General features: G+C 47.1%; 1 protein-coding gene across 1 annotated transcript in view; it reads left to right on the top strand.

Moving 5' to 3' along the window:
• Plxna4 (plexin A4) overlaps positions 1-13,509 on the top strand; it is a 466,318-nt gene extending 452,809 nt beyond the window's left edge. Inside the window, exons 31-32 of the mRNA XM_028866158.2 lie at positions 4,027-4,177; positions 6,357-13,509. Coding sequence (XP_028721991.1) covers positions 4,027-4,177; positions 6,357-6,452 — 247 coding nt within the window. The 3' untranslated portion in view covers positions 6,453-13,509. The remainder of the gene's footprint in view (positions 1-4,026; positions 4,178-6,356) is intronic.
• Positions 13,510-24,189: the final 10,680 nt, after the last annotated feature.

Genomic DNA, 24,189 nt, shown 5'->3' on the forward strand with positions numbered 1-24,189 from the left:
ACCATGGCAGAGCTTACTAGGTGACCCATATCCCTATATGGAACAGCATGGATCTTAGTGACTGCAGTGTCTTTTTGGCCCAGATGGAGATGTGATCCCTGATCTTCTCCCCCCAACACACAAACACATACACACACACACACATGCTTAGCATATTTACCCTGCATATGCATAGACCATATACACATGCATTCACAATATTGTATGAATGCACAGGTACCATGAATACAAGTATATACTATATATACATGAAACCATAAGTGTATACATACACATTTCTTCATGCCATTCATGTCCATTTACATGTATACCATACACATAGTACATATGTGTGCATTCATAGCACACATCTTCCCATCCATCCACCCATCATTTCTCTAGCCCTCCAGCTCACTTCTGCCTCTACATGTGTGTTGTGCACATGGGACACATTGGACCTGACTGACCACTTCCCCTTGCAGCTTCCACATCTGAGTGTCTAACAGGATCCACAAAGCCGGGGTTGAGGAAGTCAAAGAGGCCCTCATTCTGCTAGGTCTGGAGACATCAGTCATCCATTCACAACGGCCTCTGAAAAGCCACCTTTGGGGGCACCACAGCCAGAGGCTCAGAATGGCTTGCTTTCATGTCTTCATTCCCACCCTCTGACCATAACTCTCAGCTGAAGCCTCCTTCTAGCTTCTTTCAACCCACCCCACTGAGATTCAGGAACATGAAAGAATCCAGCTTTCTGGAACCTTTCCCTGAACAGCAGCTCCCTGAGCTGTGATGTGGGGCCCCCAGGGATTGGCATCCCACCTAAGTTGGGCAAAGCCCAGCAAGGAGAGTGAACTGAGGCCAGGGATGGGAACCAGCCCCGCCTTGTCAGAGCAAATGGCAGCCAGCCTTCCAGGTTGCCAGGGCTAGCCAGCACTGGCATGAGAGAGGGGGCTGAGGGGATGTTCAGAGCCTCTCTGAAGAGGCGGCTCATTGTAGGCAGAAATCCTGTAAGTTCAAGAAGGGGGTCAAGGCTGACCTTTCTGTTCCTCCTGTGCAGTCAGCTGATGAGAACACTTGTTTGAAGTTCATTGTCAGGGCTTTATTGCGTTCTTAACAATCGATGAGGCATCTCGGCTGAGGTCCCAGCATGAAGGCCAGCTTGGCGGGAGTGGGAAGGAAGCAATTGTATACATGGCCGAGAAAACTCGATGCGGGGTCATGGTCAGGCTGGGGGCAGGGCGGACTGGCTAGCTGTGGGCTGGGCAGAGCCCTGGAGTCGGTGGAAGTATTAGCTAAGCCCTGCAGAGAGGGTGGGACCACTTAACAGCAGGCAGCCTGGGGCTGAGAACAAGGTAGAAGGCCAGTGACTGAGTAGCCTGTAGCCACTCGCCTTGCCTCCCCCCATCCAGAACTTTCCAAAGATAAGGCCGTGTGGTTGATCCACCCGGGGGCTAGCAGAGGACCACAGACATGCCCTGGTCCAGTCCATGCTCCTCAAGAAAAGAGTGTGAGAGATGAGGCCACATGAGGGGTGTGTGTGTGTGTTAGGGCATGGGGGTGGGGTTGATGTCACATCAGAGGGAGGACTACAAGGCACATCCTAGCCTGCATGTCACCCACTACCTTCCGATGAGAAGGTTCCAGTCCCTGCCTTTTGCCCTCTCCACTCTTATTTTTTCCAACCCTCCCCAACCTTTCTCTCTCATCTCTTCTCCTGCCACACATATGAAATCTTCCTAAATATTCTCTTTGGAGAAGTGTATGACTCACGCACCCCTCAGGAGGAAAACTATTGCAAGGACAGATGTTGAGCATCTTCTGTTTCTGGCATGCAAAAGGTCCTTTCACTGTGTAGACAATGATCTCTAGCCTAGGCTACTATGCAGTCAGGGACCATGAAGGCAGCAGTCAGAGCCTGGACTGTTTGTAAGAAGCATGACAGTTTCACACCAGGGGAACAGGAGCAGCAGGGGCCTTCACTTCTGCTGACAGTTGTGTCTTCACTGTGGGAACCTGAATTTTCCATCCCGCTCAGAGGCTCTGGTTATCTACGGATGACAGAGTAGAACTATCTGGACAAAAGCTTTGGACGCAGCCAAAAGCTTTCTGTGAGCTGCTGGCCATAGTTCTGAAAGTGAGAGAAAATACTGCCCATGCTTCTCAGGAATAGCACTGCAAAGATAACCTTTCTGGCTTGGTAGTTTCAGGATTCATGAAGGCACAGTGGTACAAATCTCCTTGGCAATGACAAGGTCGGGACCCATCAGTGAAACCTCTGTTCTTCTGCTGTAAAATGGAATGTTGGCATTTATTAGATTCAGATATAGTTTATTCACGGCCATGAATGGAGACACCTCCTGAACCTTTACTGCCTGGAATGTCACTAACTCACCCGAACCCTGTGTTTTGGAGCACTGAGACAGGAGTTTAGGGTGGGGACCGACTAGTAAAGAAGATGGTGGTCTTCTGGGGTAAAGGAACCAAATGAAGCAGGTCAAGGATACGAGTACTGTGGGCATCTGAGGACAAGAAGGGAATGGGAAAGAGCGCTGTGAAGGGCAGGAAGGAGTCCAGGTGAACTCAGGGCAGCACATCTTCCAAATGTCCTCGAGCTGCTTCCTGAAAGGCCTCATCGGTCAACCTTGGTCTTATTCTTGCCAGGCAGCAGGTCAAGGACCAACAGCTCCTTCCAGCCACAGCAGGATCCACTCAACAGGCAGTGGGCACTGGGCCTGCTGCAGGGAATGGGTTTCTGAGGCCACAGGCTTTTCCTTCTGACCATCCCCTTCCCTAGGCAGGGACCAAATGTCTTCTCCTTACCTCTTCTTCCCTGAAGACACAGTGGCAATCCCGGCAGACTGTGGCCCCAAGGCCAACAGCCATCTCAGCCCTTGCCTGCCTGGGAAGATGCTGGTCACAAATTGAGCTGTCATTCAGTGTAGACCTGGGGCTGATGGCTGGAGGAGGCAAGAACCATTTCTGACAGCCTGTCACCCAAGTACTGGGCACTGCTGGGGACAGGCAGGAGTCGGGGAAATGGCTTGGGGATGGGGCAGGAGCACCCTGTCGGAACAGGAAGGGATATGAGCTGAGAAAGACACAGAGCAGGGCCAGTAAGACATGGGGGTCACCCTGTGAAGGAAGCCTGGGCCCTTGGAACTCTAAGGGCGCTTCCCTGTCACCAGTACTCACAAAACCTTGAAGGACTGTCCCTCCTTAAATACCCTGCTGACACCTCACCTGCCTTACCTTGTCCCTTCCCTGGAATCTCTTCTCCCCTCCCCCATTCCTCATGCTGCTGGCTTCAGCCCTGCAGCCCAGGGGTTTGGTGTAGCATGGGGCAGCACCCGCAATGCCTCTTGACTTGCCAGGGACTCCCCGTCTTTCCAGTTGCCTCTTTTCTCTCCCTGCTACCTACAACCCCAAAGCACATTGTAGAGGGTAAAAACGTGGCCGTGTTAGGAGCACAGAGACCTCTCACTTCCCTCATTAGGAAACTGTGCAGCTCTCCTCTGGCGGGGCACTTGGAGGTCTGGTGCATAAAATGTCAAATTGCAGAAATTAAAAATGTAAATGCTGGCATCTAATTAACCAGTTGACAGCAGTGCACAGCTGTAAGTGACAGTGACTGATTGCCTTCTGCCAGCCTCTCTCCCCCAGCAGCCTCCGCCCCTCTCTCCCCTAACCTCCAGAGAGCGCGAGAGCCATCAGGGAAGAGCAACTGTTCAAGAGGAACCCTCCAGCCCTGCTGGAGAGGCTCAAGGCAAGCCGGAGACCTATGCCAGCAGCTGGGAACAAAGTAGATGCTGTGGGCAGAAGCCTTCTGACTCTTGGTTCTTCTCTCTCCCCCCTCCCATATCCTTCCCTCTGGGCCTCCTATGGCAGAGCTGCAGAGAGCTCTCCCCGGCTGTGGCATGGAAGCCCAGATGGGACACTACTATGATCCCCAGGTGGTCACAGCATAGGCTCTCACTGCTTGGGGCTTGCATGTCTCCTGTATACTCTCTGTATAGGTTCCAGCTCCTCTCTGTCTCCCACCCCTCACAGATATTACTCAGACATTGGGAAGATGCCAGCGATCAGTGACCAGGACATGAACGCGTACCTGGCCGAGCAGTCGCGGATGCACATGAATGAGTTCAACACGATGAGCGCACTCTCAGAGATCTTCTCCTACGTCGGCAAATACAGTGAGGAGGTAAGCTTTGCCCTGCCCGGCCAGGGCCTGTAGAGGCCGAGATGGGGGACATGTCTGAATGCATCGTGTACAGAAATAGCCCCACGGATGCCTCCCCCATGCCTCTGTTAGGGAAATTCTACCAGCCAGACCTAGGACAGCACTATGGGACTGAAATGGGCACTGAGGATGATCCAATCCTTATAACTGCATCAACTCTTATTCTTCTCAGATATAGAAATTTGTTTCTTTTATTCCCTTGCCCTGGGACCGAATCCAAGGCCTCCCACATGCTAGGCGAGAGTTCCACCACTTTTTATTTTGAGATAGTCTCCATAAATTGGTCAGACCAATCTTGAGTTCACTTTGTACCCCCAGACCCCAGCCTGGCCTTGAACTTGCCTCCTGTCTTAGCCTTCCTTTCTAGGAAAACAGTGTGCCCCACTACACCTAGCTTATTCTTTCTCCATTATTGCCTTTAAATTCTTTTCATTTTACTCTCTGATCCAATTCTCTTTGAGCATGGACTTCCTCACTCTTATGGATGACACAGTGGATTGTGGCATCCCGTGGAGTAGAACAGACCAGAGCAGAATAGAAACGGAATGGGATGGTGTCAAATGGAGGAGAGTGGAATAGATGGACAGAACATAAAGGGATGGACTAGAAGGGGAGGGAACAGAATAGAATAGGGACAGAGAGCATAGTTTTCACTGTTGTGTTCTCTGTTGTAAAGCACCACCTGGGTAACTGCCACTGTAGGTTCTGCCTTCATTCTGGTTAACATAAAGGTGCTATGAGAGTTGCTTGGCTATGCAGACACAGACTTAAGTGGTTTGGGATCCAGAGTCCCTGCATCCAAGCACAGCATAGCAGCCTTCTTGGAGCAGAAGGCAGTGCATTATCACCCAGAGAAGTTCGAGAACCCTGTTAAAGGACTCCAGCAGGTCCAGAGCCCAGTGTTCTGCAGGCCATGAACAACATATTATATCACCCTCATGTTAACAGAAGGCGGTGGCGAGTCCCTTAGGGGAGGGACCGCTACCACCAGTTTGCAGACCAGTTATGGTCCAGGGAAAAGTGTTCCTGTTTGTGGTGGTGACGATAATAAGGATGTTCTCTGATACAGCAATGTAAGTCTCTGGCTTCATTTTGGAAAGGACCATCCCTTCGCCAACCAGAACACCTATCTAGTTTTAGTATCACAGCAGTAAAGGACAGTTCCTGACCAGCTTAGTAGCATGATGTTGCCAATTAAGTATGTTTTAATTAGTCATAAAATCTGAAACCCAAGGAACCTCCAGGTCTCCCTAAGCTCGGCCACCTTTCTCTGCTCTCCAACCCTCATCCCTTCGGACCAGAGAACATCCCACGCAGCTTGTCTGGTGCCTAGGGTGCTCATGTGTGTGACTTGGCCTTCTCCACTAGACCCAAGCAAAGCAGAGGTAGATTCCAGAGAAGGAAGCATGATCCTTCAGAAAGATCATATTTCACCCCAGATCACCAGGCTGGCGACTGGCAGAGCCATGACTCAATCTGGCATGTCTTGAGTCTCTTTGTGGAAAACGTCCCAGTCACCCATCATTGTCCTCTGTCAATCGCCTGACCTTAGAAATGGGTTTTGGAGACCTTAGCCACTACGGGCCAATTATAGAATAGGGATGGAAAGCATAGTCAGCCTACAACCTTATTCCTTTAGGGATATCTGGCTTTTAACAAACAAGTTAACTGACTTTCTAAATGTGGATATTTGGGCCCCCAAGGAGCTGCTGGGGAAGCCCTTCCTTATATTGAAGGGAAAGGTAGGACTTGTTAATATCAGAAAAGCACATTCTGCCCCCCCAGCACCCCACTTTTGTACTCGCTATGGAGCTCCCCAGATGCCATTGAGATTGTAGATGACAGTGACTTCTCTGGATAGGCATCTTCAGCAAAGCCTCTGCTCCTACCAGTTGTCTCTCACAGACAATGGAATGCATTCATTTTCCAGATGTGTGACAGTGTATTTGTTGGTGCCCTGTGCACCCATATGCCTCCCACCTCTCCTTACCCATGTCACTCAGGCTGCTTGCTTTCACAGCAGTGCCAGTAGCCGCAGGTACACTAATGTCCTGACAATAGTCATGCTGTCTTTGTGTACCCTAAAAACCCAGGTACCCATACCCAGACTAGTAATCCTCCATTTTGTATTCATTCACAGATCCTTGGACCCCTGGACCATGATGACCAGTGTGGAAAGCAGAAACTGGCTTACAAACTAGAACAAGTCATAACCCTCATGAGCTTAGACAGCTGAGAACTGTCCTTCCAGGGCCATCCTGGAGGGAGGGACACACCAAGCCGTGCCTCAGTCTAGATTATCATCTTTACCAAGTGCAAGTTCCGACAGGCATCAGCAGCAACCCCGAGCAGCGCCGTCTCTCCTTTTATTTCTCTCCCTCTTCTGTCTCTCCCTCTTTCCAGAGTTCCATCTCTTTCAGTTGCTCCACCAGTGTGATTGGACCAGGTCACTGACCCTCAGTCAGTCCAGGGATGGCCAGGCCCCATGGTGAGAGACCTGACCAGAAGATGTCAGAGTGAGGCTCTCCCTCCCAGCCACTTCTGGCCCCATGCATCAGCAGCAGGGCTCAAATAAAAAGGAGAAGCTGAGGATGGAGAACATTCCTATGCTGCTACTTTACCTTCTGCGTTGAGAATCCCCACTGTGGTCCAAAACCTGGCTTCGGGAAGCAACTGTGAGCTCAGTATTATCTGAAGTAGGAGACATCACTCGGATCTCCCTTTCCACACACTCAACAACAAGGGGCCAGGCAGTGACCTGGGTGCTTTGTGACTGTGAGAAAAAGGCCTTGCCTCCTAGAGATGTTGGAGTAGGGACCAGTGGAAGTTTAAAGATGCTCTCTCAGGGGCCGCTGCCTACCTGTTTGATGTCCAGCAGCCTTCTGTCCCCTCCCAATATCCTTGGAGGCCTTCCAAGCATCCATTCAGACCTTTCTCCCCTTCCTGTGAAAAGTCAGACAGGGGAAAAGCTAACAGTTACATTCCACCATGGAGATGTTCCTACATCATCTAATCTGGTTCCTGAAAAAAGAAATGTAGCATGGAAAGAGAGAGAGAGAGAAGGAAAGAGTATCATCTATGCCAGAAGCAACATTGATTGTTCTCTGTTCACCCCCAAGTTCAAATGCATCCTGATTGTAGTCAAAGGTCCATTGCCAGAGCCTCATGTATTGTCTAGAGAGGGCATCTCCATGCTCCTTTATCACCATCATCAAAACTCACAGTGAAATGCAGAGTGCATCCAGGAGATTCTACCTCCAGCCGTCTCCAAGGCTCCATCTCCACTGTCTTTGAGAATACCCTAGAAGGCCAGGGCAGACAGCCCAACCCCTGTCCCTCCTGCAGAATCTGGTGCCATTGCTATGCAGATGACTTTGTCACTGGACTGTCCAGAGCTCTGTGGGAATTGTTTCATCAACATATCAGCTGTCTCTTCAGTGGATCTTCTTCCTCATCCCTTCTGAAGTCATCATCAGAGGAAACATACTTAAGCACAGCCTCACCAGGACAAAACAAGATGCCAGCCAGCCTCAGCCACCAGCTCTTGTGCCTGGAAGGGACTGGAGAGCCAAGTGAGGGACCTGGTTGGATACAGAGAAAAGTGCATACCACTAACCATGGCCTTGGCATTGATCTTTCCATTGTGTTTTCCCATCTATTGATATGCCGTTTTGTTAGCCAAATCAGGCAAATGTGTGCTCAGAAATGTAACATGTGGTTATGACAAGAGGTGTTTACTAGTGGGTCTTGGGAACCTACAGTCTTGAAGGGATCTTAGATAGTGAATGGTCCAGTCTCTACCATAAGCAAGAATCTCTTTAGACAGCTGAGGTTTGTTGTCCACCACTCATGCAGACAAGAGAGGCGTTGGAGAAGGCGGTGTTGATAGCATTCCACATCCTTACCTTCCTTCATTCTCCATGCATTACATGTCATTTCTTCCCATCACTCAGAATGAGCCTCACATGGAGAAGGAACTGTACCATTTCAAGCCAAGTCCATGTGTCATCCTGCACCTTCCAGGACATTGAGACCCATATGAGAGAGCAGGGTTGAGGAAGGCACCTAGGAATCTGTAGAAAGCATGGAAAGATTTCTTATCCTATGTAGGAGGATATTGAGATGGTCTCCTTCTCTGTCCCCTGGCTCATCTGTCCATCCTTCAGGGTCAGTATACTTCACTGAGTGTTCATCGTTTATGTGGTGAGAGCATTCTTTTGTCCATAGGAAATCAGGATGTCACCTGCGAATGCTGAACTCTGGCAGCCCAGAGCAGCACCCTGTGGCATTGCTGTGGACAAAATGGCAAAGACACACCAATGTAGGAAAAAGGATGAAAAGTCTGGGGAAAGAGGCATTGGAAGTGGGGAGGGTAATGAAAAGAAAACAAAAACAAACCAAAAAACCACCAGAGGTTTTGGCAAAGCAAGTGCCAGGTGGAGACATATGGAATTTCTATCAGTGACTATTGCTTTTCTTCCACGAAGCCATGGGACCTGGCAGGCTTCAGGGTGCATGTGGAGGTCAGGCTGAGGGAACACCTCAGCTGAGGAGGTATTTTTGCACATATGAAGGGTTGGGGAGGAGAGAGCCATGAACATATTTAACACAGATTTGCAGGATGGAAGGTGTGTGTGTGTGTGTGTGTGTGTGTGTGTGTGTGTGTGTGTGTGTGTGTGTGTAGTGCATAGGTGAGTGTGCTTTGATTTTTAAGTTTTGCACAGTTAGAGAAAAAATGAACAGCAGCAACAAGAGACTGTTACCATGGCTTTGCTGACATGTTCGCCCCCCACCCCACCCGCCGGATGATTTTACTGTTGTTATTATTATTATTTTGTCGGTACAGATTTTTTTCCTTGCTTTTGTTAACAAGCAAAACTTCAAACACCTCAGAGAAATACACATATCAGAAAGAAAGAGGCGGGCACAGTCTTGCCTGGGTTTCCTGGGTCTCCTCGTTTCTCTTGAGGGGGCTTTGGGCAGATTCTTTCACTTTAATTGATGATGTGGGTTTTTTCTGGTACTTCATAGGCAGTCCTTGTGGCCTGCTTGAGGACTCAGAAATCAAGGCCCATCTTGCCTGTGGGGGGAAAAATCAACTTTCCTTTTGCTGTTTGCTTGCTTGTTTGTTTTTGTTTCCCATTTTATTTTATTTTTTTGTTTTGTTTTGTTTTTGCAAGTGTGATACATTTAAAAGCAAGGTTAGGCAACGTTGTTTGAAATCTGTCACTTCCTCCCAGATATTCCTTCGCAACTCCCCCTTGAGATTCTCTAGCTCCTCTTAGCAGTCAGAGAGACCCTGATGGTCTGTGAGCTCTCAGAGAACGAAGTCAGAGAAACTAGGACATAAGACAGAGCGGTGCCTCGAGTTCACCTGTGGGCTGTTGCGGATCTGCGGACGGCAGAACCTTTATTTATCTCTTGGAGTTTGTTCAGAGGGTTTGGGTGGGGGAGTGGGTATCCTCTCTCACCTCCCCGCTTCACCTCACCTCTGCATCCTCCTGCTCCTGACACCACTGGTCAAAATGGTACTGCTGATCACACATCCCAAATGACTGACCAAGTGAGGATTTGAATCTTGAAAGGAAAAGACCAGCAGGGAGCAGGGAGTTTGATGGGGTCCTAAAGTAGAAGACTGGGCAGAAGGAACCTAGGAAGGTATCTGCAGGCTGGTTACTGCTCTGTGGCATGTTTGTCTCTCTAGGTGTGGGCGTGGTCTGGTCATGTCTTCATCCTTCCCTGTAAGGAGACACAGTAATGTTTCTTAGTGCCATGAAGTCGTTAGCGTTTGTGTCAGTTACTTCCTCAGGAAAATACTTTCTTGCCTTCTTCTTTCAATACAGTTTTAAACTTTGGGACAGAGGACAAACAGAGAACCCCCCCCCCCAGACTAAGGTACTTTGCAACCCTGTGCAGCATGCATGGCCAGAGCCAGCCCCTGGAGCCTTCATGTTGGGAGTCCACAGGCCTGGAGTGAGCTCAGAGTGGTGCCTGAGTGGAGCCACATTTGGGAAGAGAAATACTTTTAATGAATCCCACAGCTCAAGGCAGAGTATCCAGGACAATTCCAAGGAAGCATGAGTTGCTAACAGACCAAGTCTTTCTGTGCTTGTAGACTCTGGTCCTGCTTCCACTGGGTTAATGTTGATATAATACCCAGCACGTCCACCACCCTAACATCCCATCCCAGAGGTCCATGGTGCTCATGTACCACCCTACACCCCCACTCCCACCCCATGTGCATGTCTGTCTCCTGACTGTGCCCCACTTTGGCAGCTAGCTTTCTCCCTATTCCTCCTTGACCCTCCTGTACAAAAAGCCTCCCTGAGGCCAAGTACTGATTTGGATACAGGAGTTACTCAGTTCTTCAGTCCATTAGAAGTGAGTGCTGTCCCATCCTAGCCTTGGCTGTTTGCCCTGAGTGAGAGGGTCTCCTCTCCTCCAGCCAATGCCCTGTGGGTCCTCTGTTAGAGGAGTCACAAGCAATGGCATCCCAAATGATCTCTAAGAGGTAAGGCTCTGCCACACTTTCTAGGACCCTGAGTGATGCTACTGTGGTCCATCCTGGCCTAAGCACCTCTCATTTTGACACAAATAGCAGAGGCTCCTTTCTGTCTTGTATCCTAGGACTCTCTGCCTTTGGCTCCATCAGACAGCAAGTAAATACTTCATCTTGAGAAAGGCCAATGCTCCTGTCATCAGGAATAAATTTTCCCCCTTCTCACAGAGAGCCCCAGAAGCCAGGAGATGACTGATATGAGGAGGTACTCAGCAGGTGGGAAACTCAGAGGTACTCAGCTTATGTCCCTTCCAAGGGCAGCACCCAGTGACAGTTCCAGTAAGCTTGGGGTTCAGGGGCATTTCTGTGAGTAAACCAAGGTGACCCTGTCCAGGTAGCTGGCTGTCCTGGCTCTTCTCTGGCCTTTCCTCCATGTTCCTCATCCACATCAAGGGTCTCCACCCATCCTTTCAGGACAAGTGGGGCCTGACTATACAGCCCTTCCCTTTGGAAAAAAAGCTGTGGGATATTTGATTGGGGTTTTGTAGTTCCTTATTTTTTTGGTCGCTTATGTTAAGAATTTGAAAGTAACAAGGGAGCCTGGCTGTGGATGTAAAATAACTGAGAGGAAGAGTTAAGCAGAATTCTTAAATTCTTCCAGTGACTTCTAAGCAGATGAGGCTAGCTTAAAGGTAGGAGTGAGACAGCCTCTCCATTAGATAGGAAAATGGTCCAGAAATTCCCCCATGTGAACTGTGAACATGCTAGGGGAAGCATGCTCATGGCTGCTAATACCCCCATGCTTCCCCTGCCCTTTTGACAGACAGAGGCCACTCCTCCCATCTCTCGTGGATTCACCCCAGGGCATTCTGCATGGAATCACTGCAAGCTTCATTATTATAAGTGGATAGTTGGGGTACCATTCCAGGTAATAGTAAAGGTGCAACTCCTGAAAGAGGCTTGTAAGTTTCTCCTGGTGCTCTGAGAGGCCACCCCATGCCTCCCATTTAGAAAGCAATCACTGTAGGAAATGTTTTTAATATTAGGAGAGACTTTTGCTTTTTTACTACAAATCATGGCTCTTCAATAATATTGCTTTTTATTAATATTTAGGGAGCATCCAAGTTTTAAAAAGTATTTGAGTCTTTTGGTTGGAAAGACAGACATCTTCCTTAGCGTCCCGTTGGAATCCCTTGAGTAGACTGATGGCTGTCAGGAAGCTGAGCAGAGCAAACAGTTCCTGAGGAGTGAAGAGAACATTGTGTTCTACCTCCTGGAGAAGATGGCGAGGGCTCTAACTGGTGGGGTCTTTGCTTGGGGAGTCTCACATCTCTCCTCTCTTCCCCTCCTCCCTCTTCCTTGGGTTCCTATCTAGTCCTGGCTCTCTAGGCTGTCTCTGGAATTAATGAATCCTTCATATTGTTTCTCAGCTTCCTTCAAACTACACTGAAGCTCAATTTGGGGCAACCCAAGCTCCCCCTCCCCAATAACACAAAAGCAAGTGGACAGTTGTTCTGCCAGTTTCTGCCTCTTCTGCCCATTTCTTTTGTTTGTATCTTTAAACTTAAAGACTCAAGCACACGTTGGAAGGGTTCCCTTATGAGAGTAGAGTTCCAAACAGCACCAGTTAAACAGACAGAGGGTACAGTTAAACAGCACCCCCAAAGACACTCTGAAGCAGAGAACACTTCCACAAGCAGAACTGAGGAATGTTCCTGTGCAGAGATCAATTCCATTCGAGCAAGAGGCAAAGATGGGCTATGTGTCCTCATCTATCCTCCTGACCTTCCCCTGCCGTTCTTGTCAGCTTGTAGGCTTATGAAACCTTCCGTTCTGTTCTTCACAAATAAAAGCTAGTTTACCTCAAAGACTCTTGTTTCCATTTGGAAACCAATGACATGGCTTGAGAATGGATGACCCTCCCCACACCCCTCCACATCCCTTCCTGCCTGGGCCTGGTGTGCTTGGGCCGTGTGATCTTAGTTTCTTCCTGGGTTGGCTGCTCTGCAAAGGAACCAGGTCCCCAGGCCTGAAATGGGAAGGAAGGATTGGATGCTACCTCCCCCGCCCCCTACTTAGCATGTAGGGAACAGCCTCTGTCTCTTCCAGCAGGGTCCTGTGATGTTACCATAGCAACCAGCAACTCCAGGTACCACGAAAGACAATGGCTCCAAGCACTGAGGTATGGGAGAGAGCAGGGTTTCTGGCTTGGTCAGAGCACCCAGAATTAGGCCCCAAATGCTAGGAGGGCAAAGAAGGGAGAGAAATAGAAATGGACGCATGAATGGGTTAAGCAGCTGCAGGGGCCTTGGGAGTCTGAGAAGCGAGAGGCCACTGAGAGAGGCAGGGCAGATCATTTCTGTTCTCCTCACCACATAGCCCTTCCCAGCGTGCTCCACTTCTATTCCAAAACCCTCACCACCTTGAATACTGACCCTTCGAGAGCAGAAAGCAAAGTATACCTTTAGACAACAGTGTTACCCTGAGCCTCAAGGACAGGTGAATGGGGTCTCTGAAGGAAAAAAAAAAAGAGGGTCTTCTGGTTTTGATTTTTAAAGAAGAGTATCCTAGTAAGATTAAAAAAAAAAAGATTTAAAAAAGTTTTTAAAAGAAAACCTATGCTATTTAAATTGGAGCCCAGTTGTAACTTGGTAAAGGCAAGCTTCTGTACCTTTGTTATAATTAATTGTATACCTGTGTATGTAAATATAAGGCATTCCTATTTTGCAGTTCAGAACAAAAAAAAACTATTTGTAATATAGAATAAAGTTTATTAAAAAATAATAAAAATGCAGTTTGAGATTTGGAGTCTTTATGTGACTGTTTGGGTAAGGGGGCTCAGAAGTGGGCAGTGACCTCTCCCATGGCGATGCGTGATGCCTCCCCTCTCCAGACACTAATCATCAGAGAGTAGCCCTTCTACCGAAGGTTTTGTTCTCATTTAAGGCAGCCGCATGGGGTGGTGCCTCTGCATGTTCAGGATAGTTAGTTCACTGCCACGATGTTGACAGTGCTTTGTCAGGAGCCTCAGCCAGCCCCTGAATCCGTCTTAACAGCCCTCCAGCCCTCATCATCAGAGTCTCTTTACAAAATGCAACAAGTTTTGCTATTCCGCTCTAATTCTTCCTGGCAAGCCACACGCTAGTCTCTCCAACCTGTAAGGCAGGGCCCCTGCTCGCCAGTGTAGATTTACTCACCATGGAGGTAGCCTCAACCATGGTGAGTGGTGAGGCCACCTGGCCCAAGGAAGGGGCTTGGGGGAAGTGGCCATGGCTGTGCCTATGGCTTGGCCTCTTAGCCTTCCACCTCCAGAGAACCATACCAGAACAAAACTACTAAGGAAGATCAACGAGGCTTGGGGGGGGGGGGGGCAACAACCTCTAGCAGACACAGCCAGCCAGCACAAGCAAGTGACACACCTCAACAGTGACTTTGTGAATGGAAGGAGACGCGATAGTGGCCTCAAGGCCCGGGGACTGGTTGCTCCGACTCAACCAGCAAAGTAGCTAGTGACCAGCAAGCATGTTCTCTTCATAGTAAACATGGAGGCAGGGTAGGAAGATGTAGGTTGAGATGCTCTGCTCCACCCTATCCTGCCACATCCCCAGCAGATTTTATCAGTGTAATCTCAAATTTCACCAGCCCCAACCACCATGACCTCAAGCAGACAGACCACTTCTTGGTATATCTGTTTCCTTATTCACAAAGTGAGGCTTGTTCTAACTATGCCATGAAGCCCAGAAAGGCTTTTTAGTCTGATTTAGATAACTGATTGAAAAGAGACCTGATGTTCTGCAAAAGGCCATGCCAACACACGTGGTCTTATTAGTCATAAAAGCAACCCTGTACAAACACAAGGGCATCCGTCCTGCAGCCCCAGTGACATTTAGAGTGGCTGCCTTAGTTACTCATTGGAAAACAAACCAGAAAAACAGTAAATATCTCACACCTTATAAACAAATACCGTCACTAAACTGGGCCTCTTAAAGGTTGCTCAGTTGAATTTACCCTGGCTTAGCTCAGTGACTGGCTCAGGAGATACTGTGGATGAATTGAAGGAGGGAAAAAAAGCTGTACACAAAAGTAATCAACCACTGAGTTGGTCCCTGAACTGTCTTCCCACTGTGAGCATGGGGGTCATCATTTTCCTCCATGGACTACACGTCCCATGAATACCTCATCTTCAGGATGAGAACTGCAGCTGGGTGCTGTCCCTTCCAAATAGAGAACAGGTAATATAATCAAATTAGCAGAGTTGCTCCTGGCCTAGCAGAGGGAATGGAGGCCTGGGAGGGTCATTTTAGCACCTTGCACCTCCTCTAAACCCACCCGACTGTTGTTTCAGAAAAACTCTTTCCTTGAATATGGAGGCAGAAACCGTAGGGCTGCTGAGGGACCCACTACAACTAAGGACACATGTATGATTTGGGAGTCATTCCTAAAGACAACTGGAAGTTTATATTACTGGACCATAATTTCTCCTTTCCCTCTCTGGGTGAGCAATACAACATCCCACTCCAATAAAGTGCATCTGGCCCACAACTTGCTTCCAAGCAGTGAACTATGAGAGCTGAATGATATAAACACCTGCAGTGCTCCAGGGAGCAGCTTGCCCCATCAAACTGGACAATGACAATAGAAGAGCCACTAGGTGATCCTGGTAGACACACAGATTAAGTTAAAACTCAATCTTTGTTTCTCTGTATCGCCGGGATGTGAGAGCTCTTGTTACCGAGGCATAGCAGAGTCCACCCTGGCTGCTCCTGGGAATAAGAGGTTTATTCTGAACAGTGCAACTGATGAAATTAGCACTTTCACCTACAGAGAACACAGAACTGTTGTTTTGACCAAAAAGTCTCTCTTTTCCTCCTTCCCTCCCTCTCTCCTCTCCCTCCTTCCTTCCCTCCCTCCCTCTCCAGATTTTAGAATGCTAAAACTAGATTTTAGCATTCTTTTGCATCTCTTTTGGGTTTCTTGCCCCTCCTCCTTCCCTCCCTCCTTGCCATCCTCTCCCCCCACCCCTTTGACAGGCTCTCACTTCTTAGTCCAGGCTGGCCTCAGGCTCATTACTTTCCTGCCTCTGCCTCCTGAGTGCTGAGATTTCAGGTGCTTGGCTTGGTTCAAGTCTATTAAAAATATAACACTGACTATTTGATTGTGAGATGAGTCCATTTTTTTAATGCTCCTAATTTTCCTGAGTGGGGCCTGGGACAGATTAGCACGGAAGAGAAAAATGAAGAGAATAAAGGAGGGGTAGGAGGACAACTGACCGGGGAGAAGTGAGACTTATGGGGAAAGGATGAACCCACCCAGCGTTCTGAAAAAGAACCTATAGTTTTCTGGCATTTTGATTCTGATCCACAATCGCAAGTGGGGGAAACTGATGACTCATACTCTTTGCCTTCTTGTCCCGTGGCACTTCAGGAGCCATGGATTCATTGTCACGTCTAAGAATCACACCAAGCACAATTGGTCCCTCAAATGACACAGAAATGATATCAAGAAACGCCAGTCACAAGGTACATGTCTCTTAAGGGGAAAGGTCTCAAGTTTTGGGGGAACACACAGTTTGTCAAAATGCACAAGAATGAACTTAACAAGATACAGGCAAATGATGCCAAGGTCAAGAGTGCATGTGCCAAGGACATTAAGCCCTCACCTCGTAAAACACAAAGAGGTAGAGCCCAAGATCCAAAAGGGTGTCAACCACAAGCTCCATCAACTTGATTGCCTCAGCCACTCCAAGCCTGTGAAGCATGCTCATGCTCACACTGACTCAGATCACATTGTGCTGCCCAAAGCTGTCTTCTGTGCGTCAGACCAAGGCTCCATCAGAGGCTCCCAAAGATGTCCAGGCCTCCATGAAGGTCCATAGAAAAGGCCTCTGACAATATCAGAACAAATGGACTAGTGCGATGATGTGACTCCCCTGCCCACAGTGACCTTCTGCAGGTGATTAGTGTCCTGAAACTGAATCGTAAGCACAGACAAAAGGAATAGAGTTTCTATTTTCAACAACCTACACCCTTCTCAACATGATAGTTGCCCCTCCAGGCTCTTGCTGAAAGTGTGGCACCTAAAAAGATGCTGCCTAGTTTTAGGAAAGGCCTGATAGTCCTTCTAAGACACCAGGGAGGAAGAATACATCCTTTTCCCCCCAACTCTTCACAGGCATACACTGATAAGGATCTTCCCACCCATTCCACAGCCTGGGCTGTTCTCTACTCATTCCCACTACACCGCCCCAAACTCCACTAAGTCACTAGGAAGGTGCCCAAGCCCTGCACTAGGAATATATCTTTCATCATAGGACACACCCTGTTTCCTCAAACCGAATAACCTCAGATATGCTTGAGTGGTCCTTACTGCCTAACCACACTTCTCATTCCTTTTCCCACTTCAGCTTGTCTTCTGCTCTTTGTGTCCCATGAACAACACAAATGTAAGATGTCACCGCTGCCACCACAAAGCTACATTCACAGCTCATCCATACATGGACTTCCACCTCCAGGATCAATTCCTGATTCTCCTTTGTGCTGTGATCATACATACTGTCTACCGAGTAAAGAATACAACCATGGCCTGGCTCAAATATACCCTGTACTGACCAGATCTTTCTAGAACAAGTTCCTAGCAACCTGTAACCCTCAGTTTTTGTTTTGATATTTTTTTGTCTGTCAGGATGAGAACAATAGCTTCTTTCTCGTAGGATTGTTGCAAATGAGATAATGATTAGAGTACTTAGCACAGGTCCCTGACACCTTGTAACTTGGTGGCAGCTGCTTCTGCTCTGGACAACACACTCGTGAAGAACCTTGCATGCTCTCCCTCCAGCCCAAGTTCATAGGATAGCACTTGGCATGTAGTAGTTGCCCTGAAAATGTGTCTTAAATGAAGAGATAAAAATAAGCTGCAGTAAAATTTTTCAACAGTACAATCTTGCATTTTAGCTATACGTCAGCTTCTCAGTGGACTTTGGAAATGATAACTAAAGATTACTAGTACCTGAGTTCCCAAGCCAGCACCTGATACAAGGGCTGGCGAGCAGGTGGCCCTGAGGGAGGGGAGTGGGGAACAGGGAAGCAAAGACAAGTCAATCCAAACTGTCTCTCTACCACAGGAAGCGGGGACTTCACTCCTCTGGATCTGTAAAAACTGTAGAATGACCCTTGGGGTGGCTCTCATTCCTCATCGCCTAAAGACTGCCCAATGGCTATTTATTCATCCCTACCTCTAAGTGAACATGTTGGAATGGCTAAGTGGCTTCCCTAGGGACTCTATCAATTGAAGCAGAGGGGCCAAAGGACAGAAGGGAGATATGGCTTCCTTAAACAGATGTTGCCAGACTACATACAGATGAATGTCACCCGGCTAGTGTGAGGACAGCTGGGATAGAAAGGTAGGTTGATGGGATATGCGGTGGAGCAAAGGGTGTCTGCAACACAAGGTGTAATCCTTTAAACCCCTTAATTCATTCTATAAAAGCAATATTAGAGTCATTTCGAATGATATTTTTCTGGTAAGAATCCCCAAATTTCTTCTGCTTATTCATTTTTCCATTGTTCCTTTTGTTCTCCTGGACTCTTTACTAGTTCTTCAAGAACTTGGTATAATAGATTTGGGTCGTATTCACCTTCCTACCCTGACTCAGGCCCTCTTCTCAACCCTCCCAACTTTGTGTCCTCTTTTTCTGAACCCAGCAAGCACAGTTGGTGCTGCCATGTGTCCTAGGTGTCTGGTCATCCACTGAAATGTGGTTGACCCACAAGGCAGACACCTTTAAAGAAACTCTCCCTTCTCCTGGCAGCTCTCAGTTGCCAACAGTTCCTTAGTATGGGTGGAACTCCATGCCTAACCTCCCTTCTCCACGTTGGAATTATATCTGGTGTGAGGTTAGGGAAGTTTTGTGAGGTATTTTTCCTTCATTATTTCTATCTCCACCTACAGTCATTGTTTTTCTCCCCTCATTTCCATAATGAATTAAGGTATTTTTTAAAGAAAAAAATTAATGTTTATCTTTCTTTGCAAACTTCATACCCACACTCCCCTCCAACTTCTCCCAGACCCTTGCCCATACATACACACACACACACACACACACACACACACACACACACACACACACACACACTTCCTAACTTCATATCCTCTTCTTTTATTTTACAACCCACTCAGTCTATAGGGCCATCCTCTGGAGCATGGACCACACCCCTAAAGAAAACTGACACCCCTTCCCCAACAACCATCAACTGCCAATAGCTCTCATCTCTGAACTGGGTCTCGTGAGCCCCTCTCATCCATTCTGGAATGTTGACTATGTTGAGCTTGTACAGGTAGCCACAGCTGCTTATGAGTTTATGAGTGCAATGACCCTGAAATGTCAAAAGGATGCTCTTTTGCAGCACTCCTCTCCAGTCTCTGGCTATTGCTATCTTGCTGCCCCTTTCTCACGCTTCCTGAGCATTTGGGTGAGGGAATGACATAGATGTCCCATTTGGGGCTGAGCACTATCGTCAGCGATTCTCTCTTCTTTGACTGGTTGTGGTCCTCTGTGTTAACCACCATCCACTGCAATAAGAAGCTTCTCTGGTGAGGGGTGAGGGCTGCACTACTCTATGAGTATAAGGTTAAGTATTTAGAAGGCAGTATTAATGCTGAGTCTGTTTATCAAAGTTAATAGTAGTAAGTTCTCCCCTAGGATATATGACCTCTCTAGCTATGGGTTCACGGCCAGGTTTATAGTATCAGGTCTGAGTTTCTTGTCTGGAGCATGCCTTAAGTACAATCACAAAATGGTTGTAACTATGATATTTCTGACACTATTTCACCAGTAGGCATGCTTAGCATGCTGATCATACAACCACTGGCCACAATTCCTTCCAAGCAGCCTTTCTAGCTCTACCCTCAAGAGTTAACATTATATGATGACTCCCTCCTCCCCCAGAGGATGGACATGACCCCAGGAGGCCCACAGCCATACATTTCAATCATAGAGTAGTTGGTCTTGGGAGACTGAGACAGAAGGACTACCACAAGTTCAAGAGTAGTTTGGGTCACATAGAGTTCAAGTCTAACCTGGGCTACACAGTGAAACCTTGTCTCAAAACCAAACTAAAACAAATAAGCAAAAGTTAGCAAGGTCCAATATGCATGAAAATATCTCATATCAATTGTTCATCAAAAGTACAGTGTTAAATACATCAGCTTGGGTTTCTAGCTTTCTACAATCTACATTCACTATTCATGAGTCATTTAACCTCATCCTGGAGTACTGCTGTAGTACCAGCACACATCTCCCCATCTGCTTGACTTAGATGGATCCAGGGCCAAAGGAAATCAAGGCTACATTATTGCCTGTATTACTACCAAGCTCCCTTGGTCTGTCAGGATCCTGACTGATCCTGTAGCAGTCACCTCTCTGTCAACCACAACTGGATGCTAAAAGGGTCCTACCTGGACAAGCAGTCTCCCTCCTCGGTACACTTTCTTGCAGGGAAGAAATGCATACAGCGTACTAATGGAGGATAATTGTCCATCCCTAGGAGAAGATTAACCTTTTCCTATTGTGCCTTTGTGCCTTCTATCATCCATAACCTCCTGTGGACTATTGTTCAATTTAAACAAACAACAACAAAAACCTTCCAGGGATTCACACACACTGAATTTGTATTATAGTCAAGTTTTTCTGGGAACTCCAGTTTAACACAATCTTGCCATTTTCTTTCAAACAGCCCAGATAGGCTCCATGGCCTGCTTTTCCTTTATTCCATCCCTTCCTGAGTATTGTTTTTTACACTACAGGAGCCTGCCTTACATGCCAGTCTAAATCACTCATACTCATCAGAGCCTCTTCTATCTCATAAAGATCATGTCCCACCACAGGGCTCAGCAAAACACTAACATCCTACACCAGTCCTGATCTTCCTGCTGAATTAACTTCCTTCTTAACTTTCCTATGAACTCAACCCTACCTGGCCTCAAGGACTGGGCATCAAATACCACATCTCTCCTGTCCCATTCCCTCAGTACTGCCTCTCCTTCCTCTATTGTCCTCCAGTCCCTAATATTCATGGGGACTTCAGCCAAGTGTCCTGATGGCTTGTGGGAAACAGCCCACAGGAGGCTTGTTTTCCTTGTATTGCCTCAGATGGTGTGGCTTCTCCCAAGGAAGAATGAGTTGTTCTGTTACTGAGTTTCTCCGCTTTCACCGATCCCGCCTGCCCTCATCTCTCAAACCTTTACAAGCAAGGATGTGAGTGAAAACTCCTTACTTAATGTTTTTCCCAATTCAAGCATTTCGGAGGCAAATTGCTTCCTGATTATCACAATCTTCTGTACGGAGCCGTTATTAAGGCCCCCCTCTCCATGCCCAATCGTGGATTTTCCCTCCTCTGCAGTACAGATTAGACTGAGTGAAGGCTATCTCCTATCACTTCTGCCTTGCTTTCTCCCACATCACTGTCCTGTTCTTTTCATGGTTCCAACTCTCTGGGTCCTAGAAAGGGATCTGGTGAATAGAGCAAATTAGCATTCTCTTTCCCTTTCCCTTTCCTGGGAAAGAAATGGCAAGCCAGCACATCTCATCTTCTGCCTTTCCCACTTTCCCTGCCGCGTCCAAGGCTAATGCAGAAGATAACAACTGTTGACCTTTCCCATTGTAACTCCTCCATTAGGAGCACAGGTTCCTTCTAAGAAGATGACTCAGCTTCAGTTGTTTATCATGTCACTCTCAGAAGGAGTCTTGCAATTGCCACCATAGCTTCTTTGCCAAAATGTCCCATGTGTGCTATTTTTAGGGATTATATCTTCTACTCCTTCAGTCATTTGGGGGGCATCCCAGTGATAGACCCCATGTATTAAAAGGTACCCAGAAACTCATAGAATCACCCCAGGGATGCATCACCCTCAAACCATGCAATCTCAGTTGTACATCTCATCTCCCATAGTAGGACCCAAACAAGTGCTCCTCCAAGACTCACTATGGTTCTGTCAGTCTCTGTCCAGGCACCAACTGCTCTTTGGTGACTTTTCCTAGGAAGTCTTCCTATTAGACACACACACACACACACACACACACAGAGAGAGAGAGAGAGAGAGAGAGAGAGAGAGAGAGAGAGAGAGAGAGAGAGAGAGAGACTGACTATACCTCAGAGAGCAAACAAACTATTCTGTCCAAATCCAGTCTGCTGAACCAATGTGTTTATTGTGGTTACTCACGGGAGCAGAAGTGAACTGCACAGTGGCATCACCGGAATTCCCAGAATGCGTTGATGACACATAAAAGCTGCATCACTGGAGTTCCCTGAATGACTTGCAGGCAGCTACACTACTGAAGAATCACCCCTCACCTAGCAATAGTTGACTTTTTATTTAAGCTCTGGGAAGGGATAGGACTCATGAGTACTATGAGTTACATGATCCACATTAACCCTCCCCCTCTATCTTATACCTTGAGAGACAGAAGCAAAGGCAGGTAAGTCCAAGGTCAGCCTTGTCTATATAGTGAGTTCCAGGACAGCCAGGGTCACATAGAGGGAAGCTGTCTCAAAAGACAAAGACAAAAACAAAAGAAAAAAGAACTAAAAACATGGAGTCTGTTTCGGTGTTGGCTGAGCATGAGGCCTGCCCTGGAGTGTAGTTAATATATCCATTGTCACTCCATTGGAGAAAACTGATTTCCCCTCTCCCAGCAGCTATCACTTCTCCTCCTTCACACTGGGATTTTTGTCTAGGTTGAGCTTGGGCAGGTCTTATGCATGCTGTCACAGTCTTTGTGAATTAATACGTGTATCTGCCATGTTGTGTCCAGAAACTGCTGCTTCCTCAAAATCGTCCACCACCTCTGACTCTGACAATCTTTTTAACCCCTTTTCTGCATAGATCCCTGAGCCTTGTGTGTGTGTGCATGCACATGGGGATGGGAATAAGATGTCTATTTCAGGGCTGAGCACTCCAAAGTCTTTCATTGTCTGTACATTATTAAACTTCAAGAAGAAACTTCTCTGCTGAGATTTGGGCTAGACACTGATCTTGAGTATAGCAGTATGCTGAGTCATTTTATTGCTAAGCTCCTTTGTCAGAATAATAATAGTAAGTTTCCTCCTGGGCCCATTACCTAGTTAGGCTCAGGTTCTTGGCCTCATTAACAATTTTGATTGGTTACTCTCCTAACATTCATGCCATTATTGCACCAGTGCGCATATCTTTCAGGTATTCATTATCATAACTCTCAGGGTTTATAGCTGGGTGAGACTGAGGATTACTTTCCCCTCCAGTAGTGTGTATAGGACCTTCTAGCACTGTGAATGCAAGCTAGTAGAGATGAAGCTTCCAACTGAGTACCAGCTCAGTTTCTCCATGTTATATGCCATAAGTATGAGATATCTTCAGCAATAGGGCCTTACCATCAAGTTGTGAAGGGTAACCCACAACATCGACAATAGTCTGTGGTGCTTGGGGATGTATGGGACATCTTTTGCTAACAACTCAAAAAGATGTGACCCATTCCTGGCAATGGGGTTTGGGTAACATATGATGTCTAGTTGGGGTACTGAATCCTCCACTATATGGTGACTGCATTTAAATTCCTTTCATATATGTATATATATTTTAGAGACCATCTAGAGTAGTAGATTCCCATATGGCTTTTCAAAAGCCCTTTAGTGTTAGTTATCCATCCTCAGAATCTCTCCTCTATCCTGCTCTCACAACCTCTTTTAATTCTATTATTCTAATTTGCCCTTTATCCCTTTATAATACTACATTCTTTCTCTCCTTCCTTGGAAGAAGTACAGTTCCTTACTAAACTCACAAATCAAAAGCATAAAAGCTAACAACCACATATAAGAGAAAACATGCAATGTTTGTCTTTTACCTCACTCAGGATTATTTCTCCACTTACCTGCAAATTTTATAACTTCATTTTTTCCCTAGCATCTAAAAAATATTCTGTTGTGCAAATGTACCACATTTTCATTATCCGTTCATCAATTGATGGACACTTTGCTTCCAATGTCTGGCTATTATGAGTTAGAGGGACAGTGACATGGGTGAGCAAGTATCTCTAGAGAGTGCTCTGGGTATATGCTCAAGAATGGCATATACTCAAATATTGTAGCTAGAGTTCTCCTGCCTGGCCCACAGTCAGGACAAATCTCTCTCACCCGCCAGTCCCACAGCCGCTCAGACCCAACCAAGTAAACACAGAGACTTACATTGCTTACAAACTGTATGGCCATGGCAGGCTTCTTGCTAACTGTTCTTATATCTTAAATTAATCCATTTCTATAAATCTATACCTTGCCACGTGGCTCATGGCTTACCAGCATCTTCACATGCTGCTTATCCTGGTGGCAGCTGGCAGTGACTCCTTCCACCTTCCTGTTCTTTCTTTTCTCCTTTGTTAGTCCCATCTGCCTAGCCACTGGCCAATCAGTATTTTATTTATTGACCAATCAGAGCAACACATTTGTCA

The sequence above is a fragment of the Peromyscus leucopus genome, chromosome 3 (genome assembly GCF_004664715.2).
Source record: "Peromyscus leucopus breed LL Stock chromosome 3, UCI_PerLeu_2.1, whole genome shotgun sequence".
In the NCBI taxonomy this organism is placed as follows: domain Eukaryota; kingdom Metazoa; phylum Chordata; class Mammalia; order Rodentia; family Cricetidae; genus Peromyscus; species Peromyscus leucopus.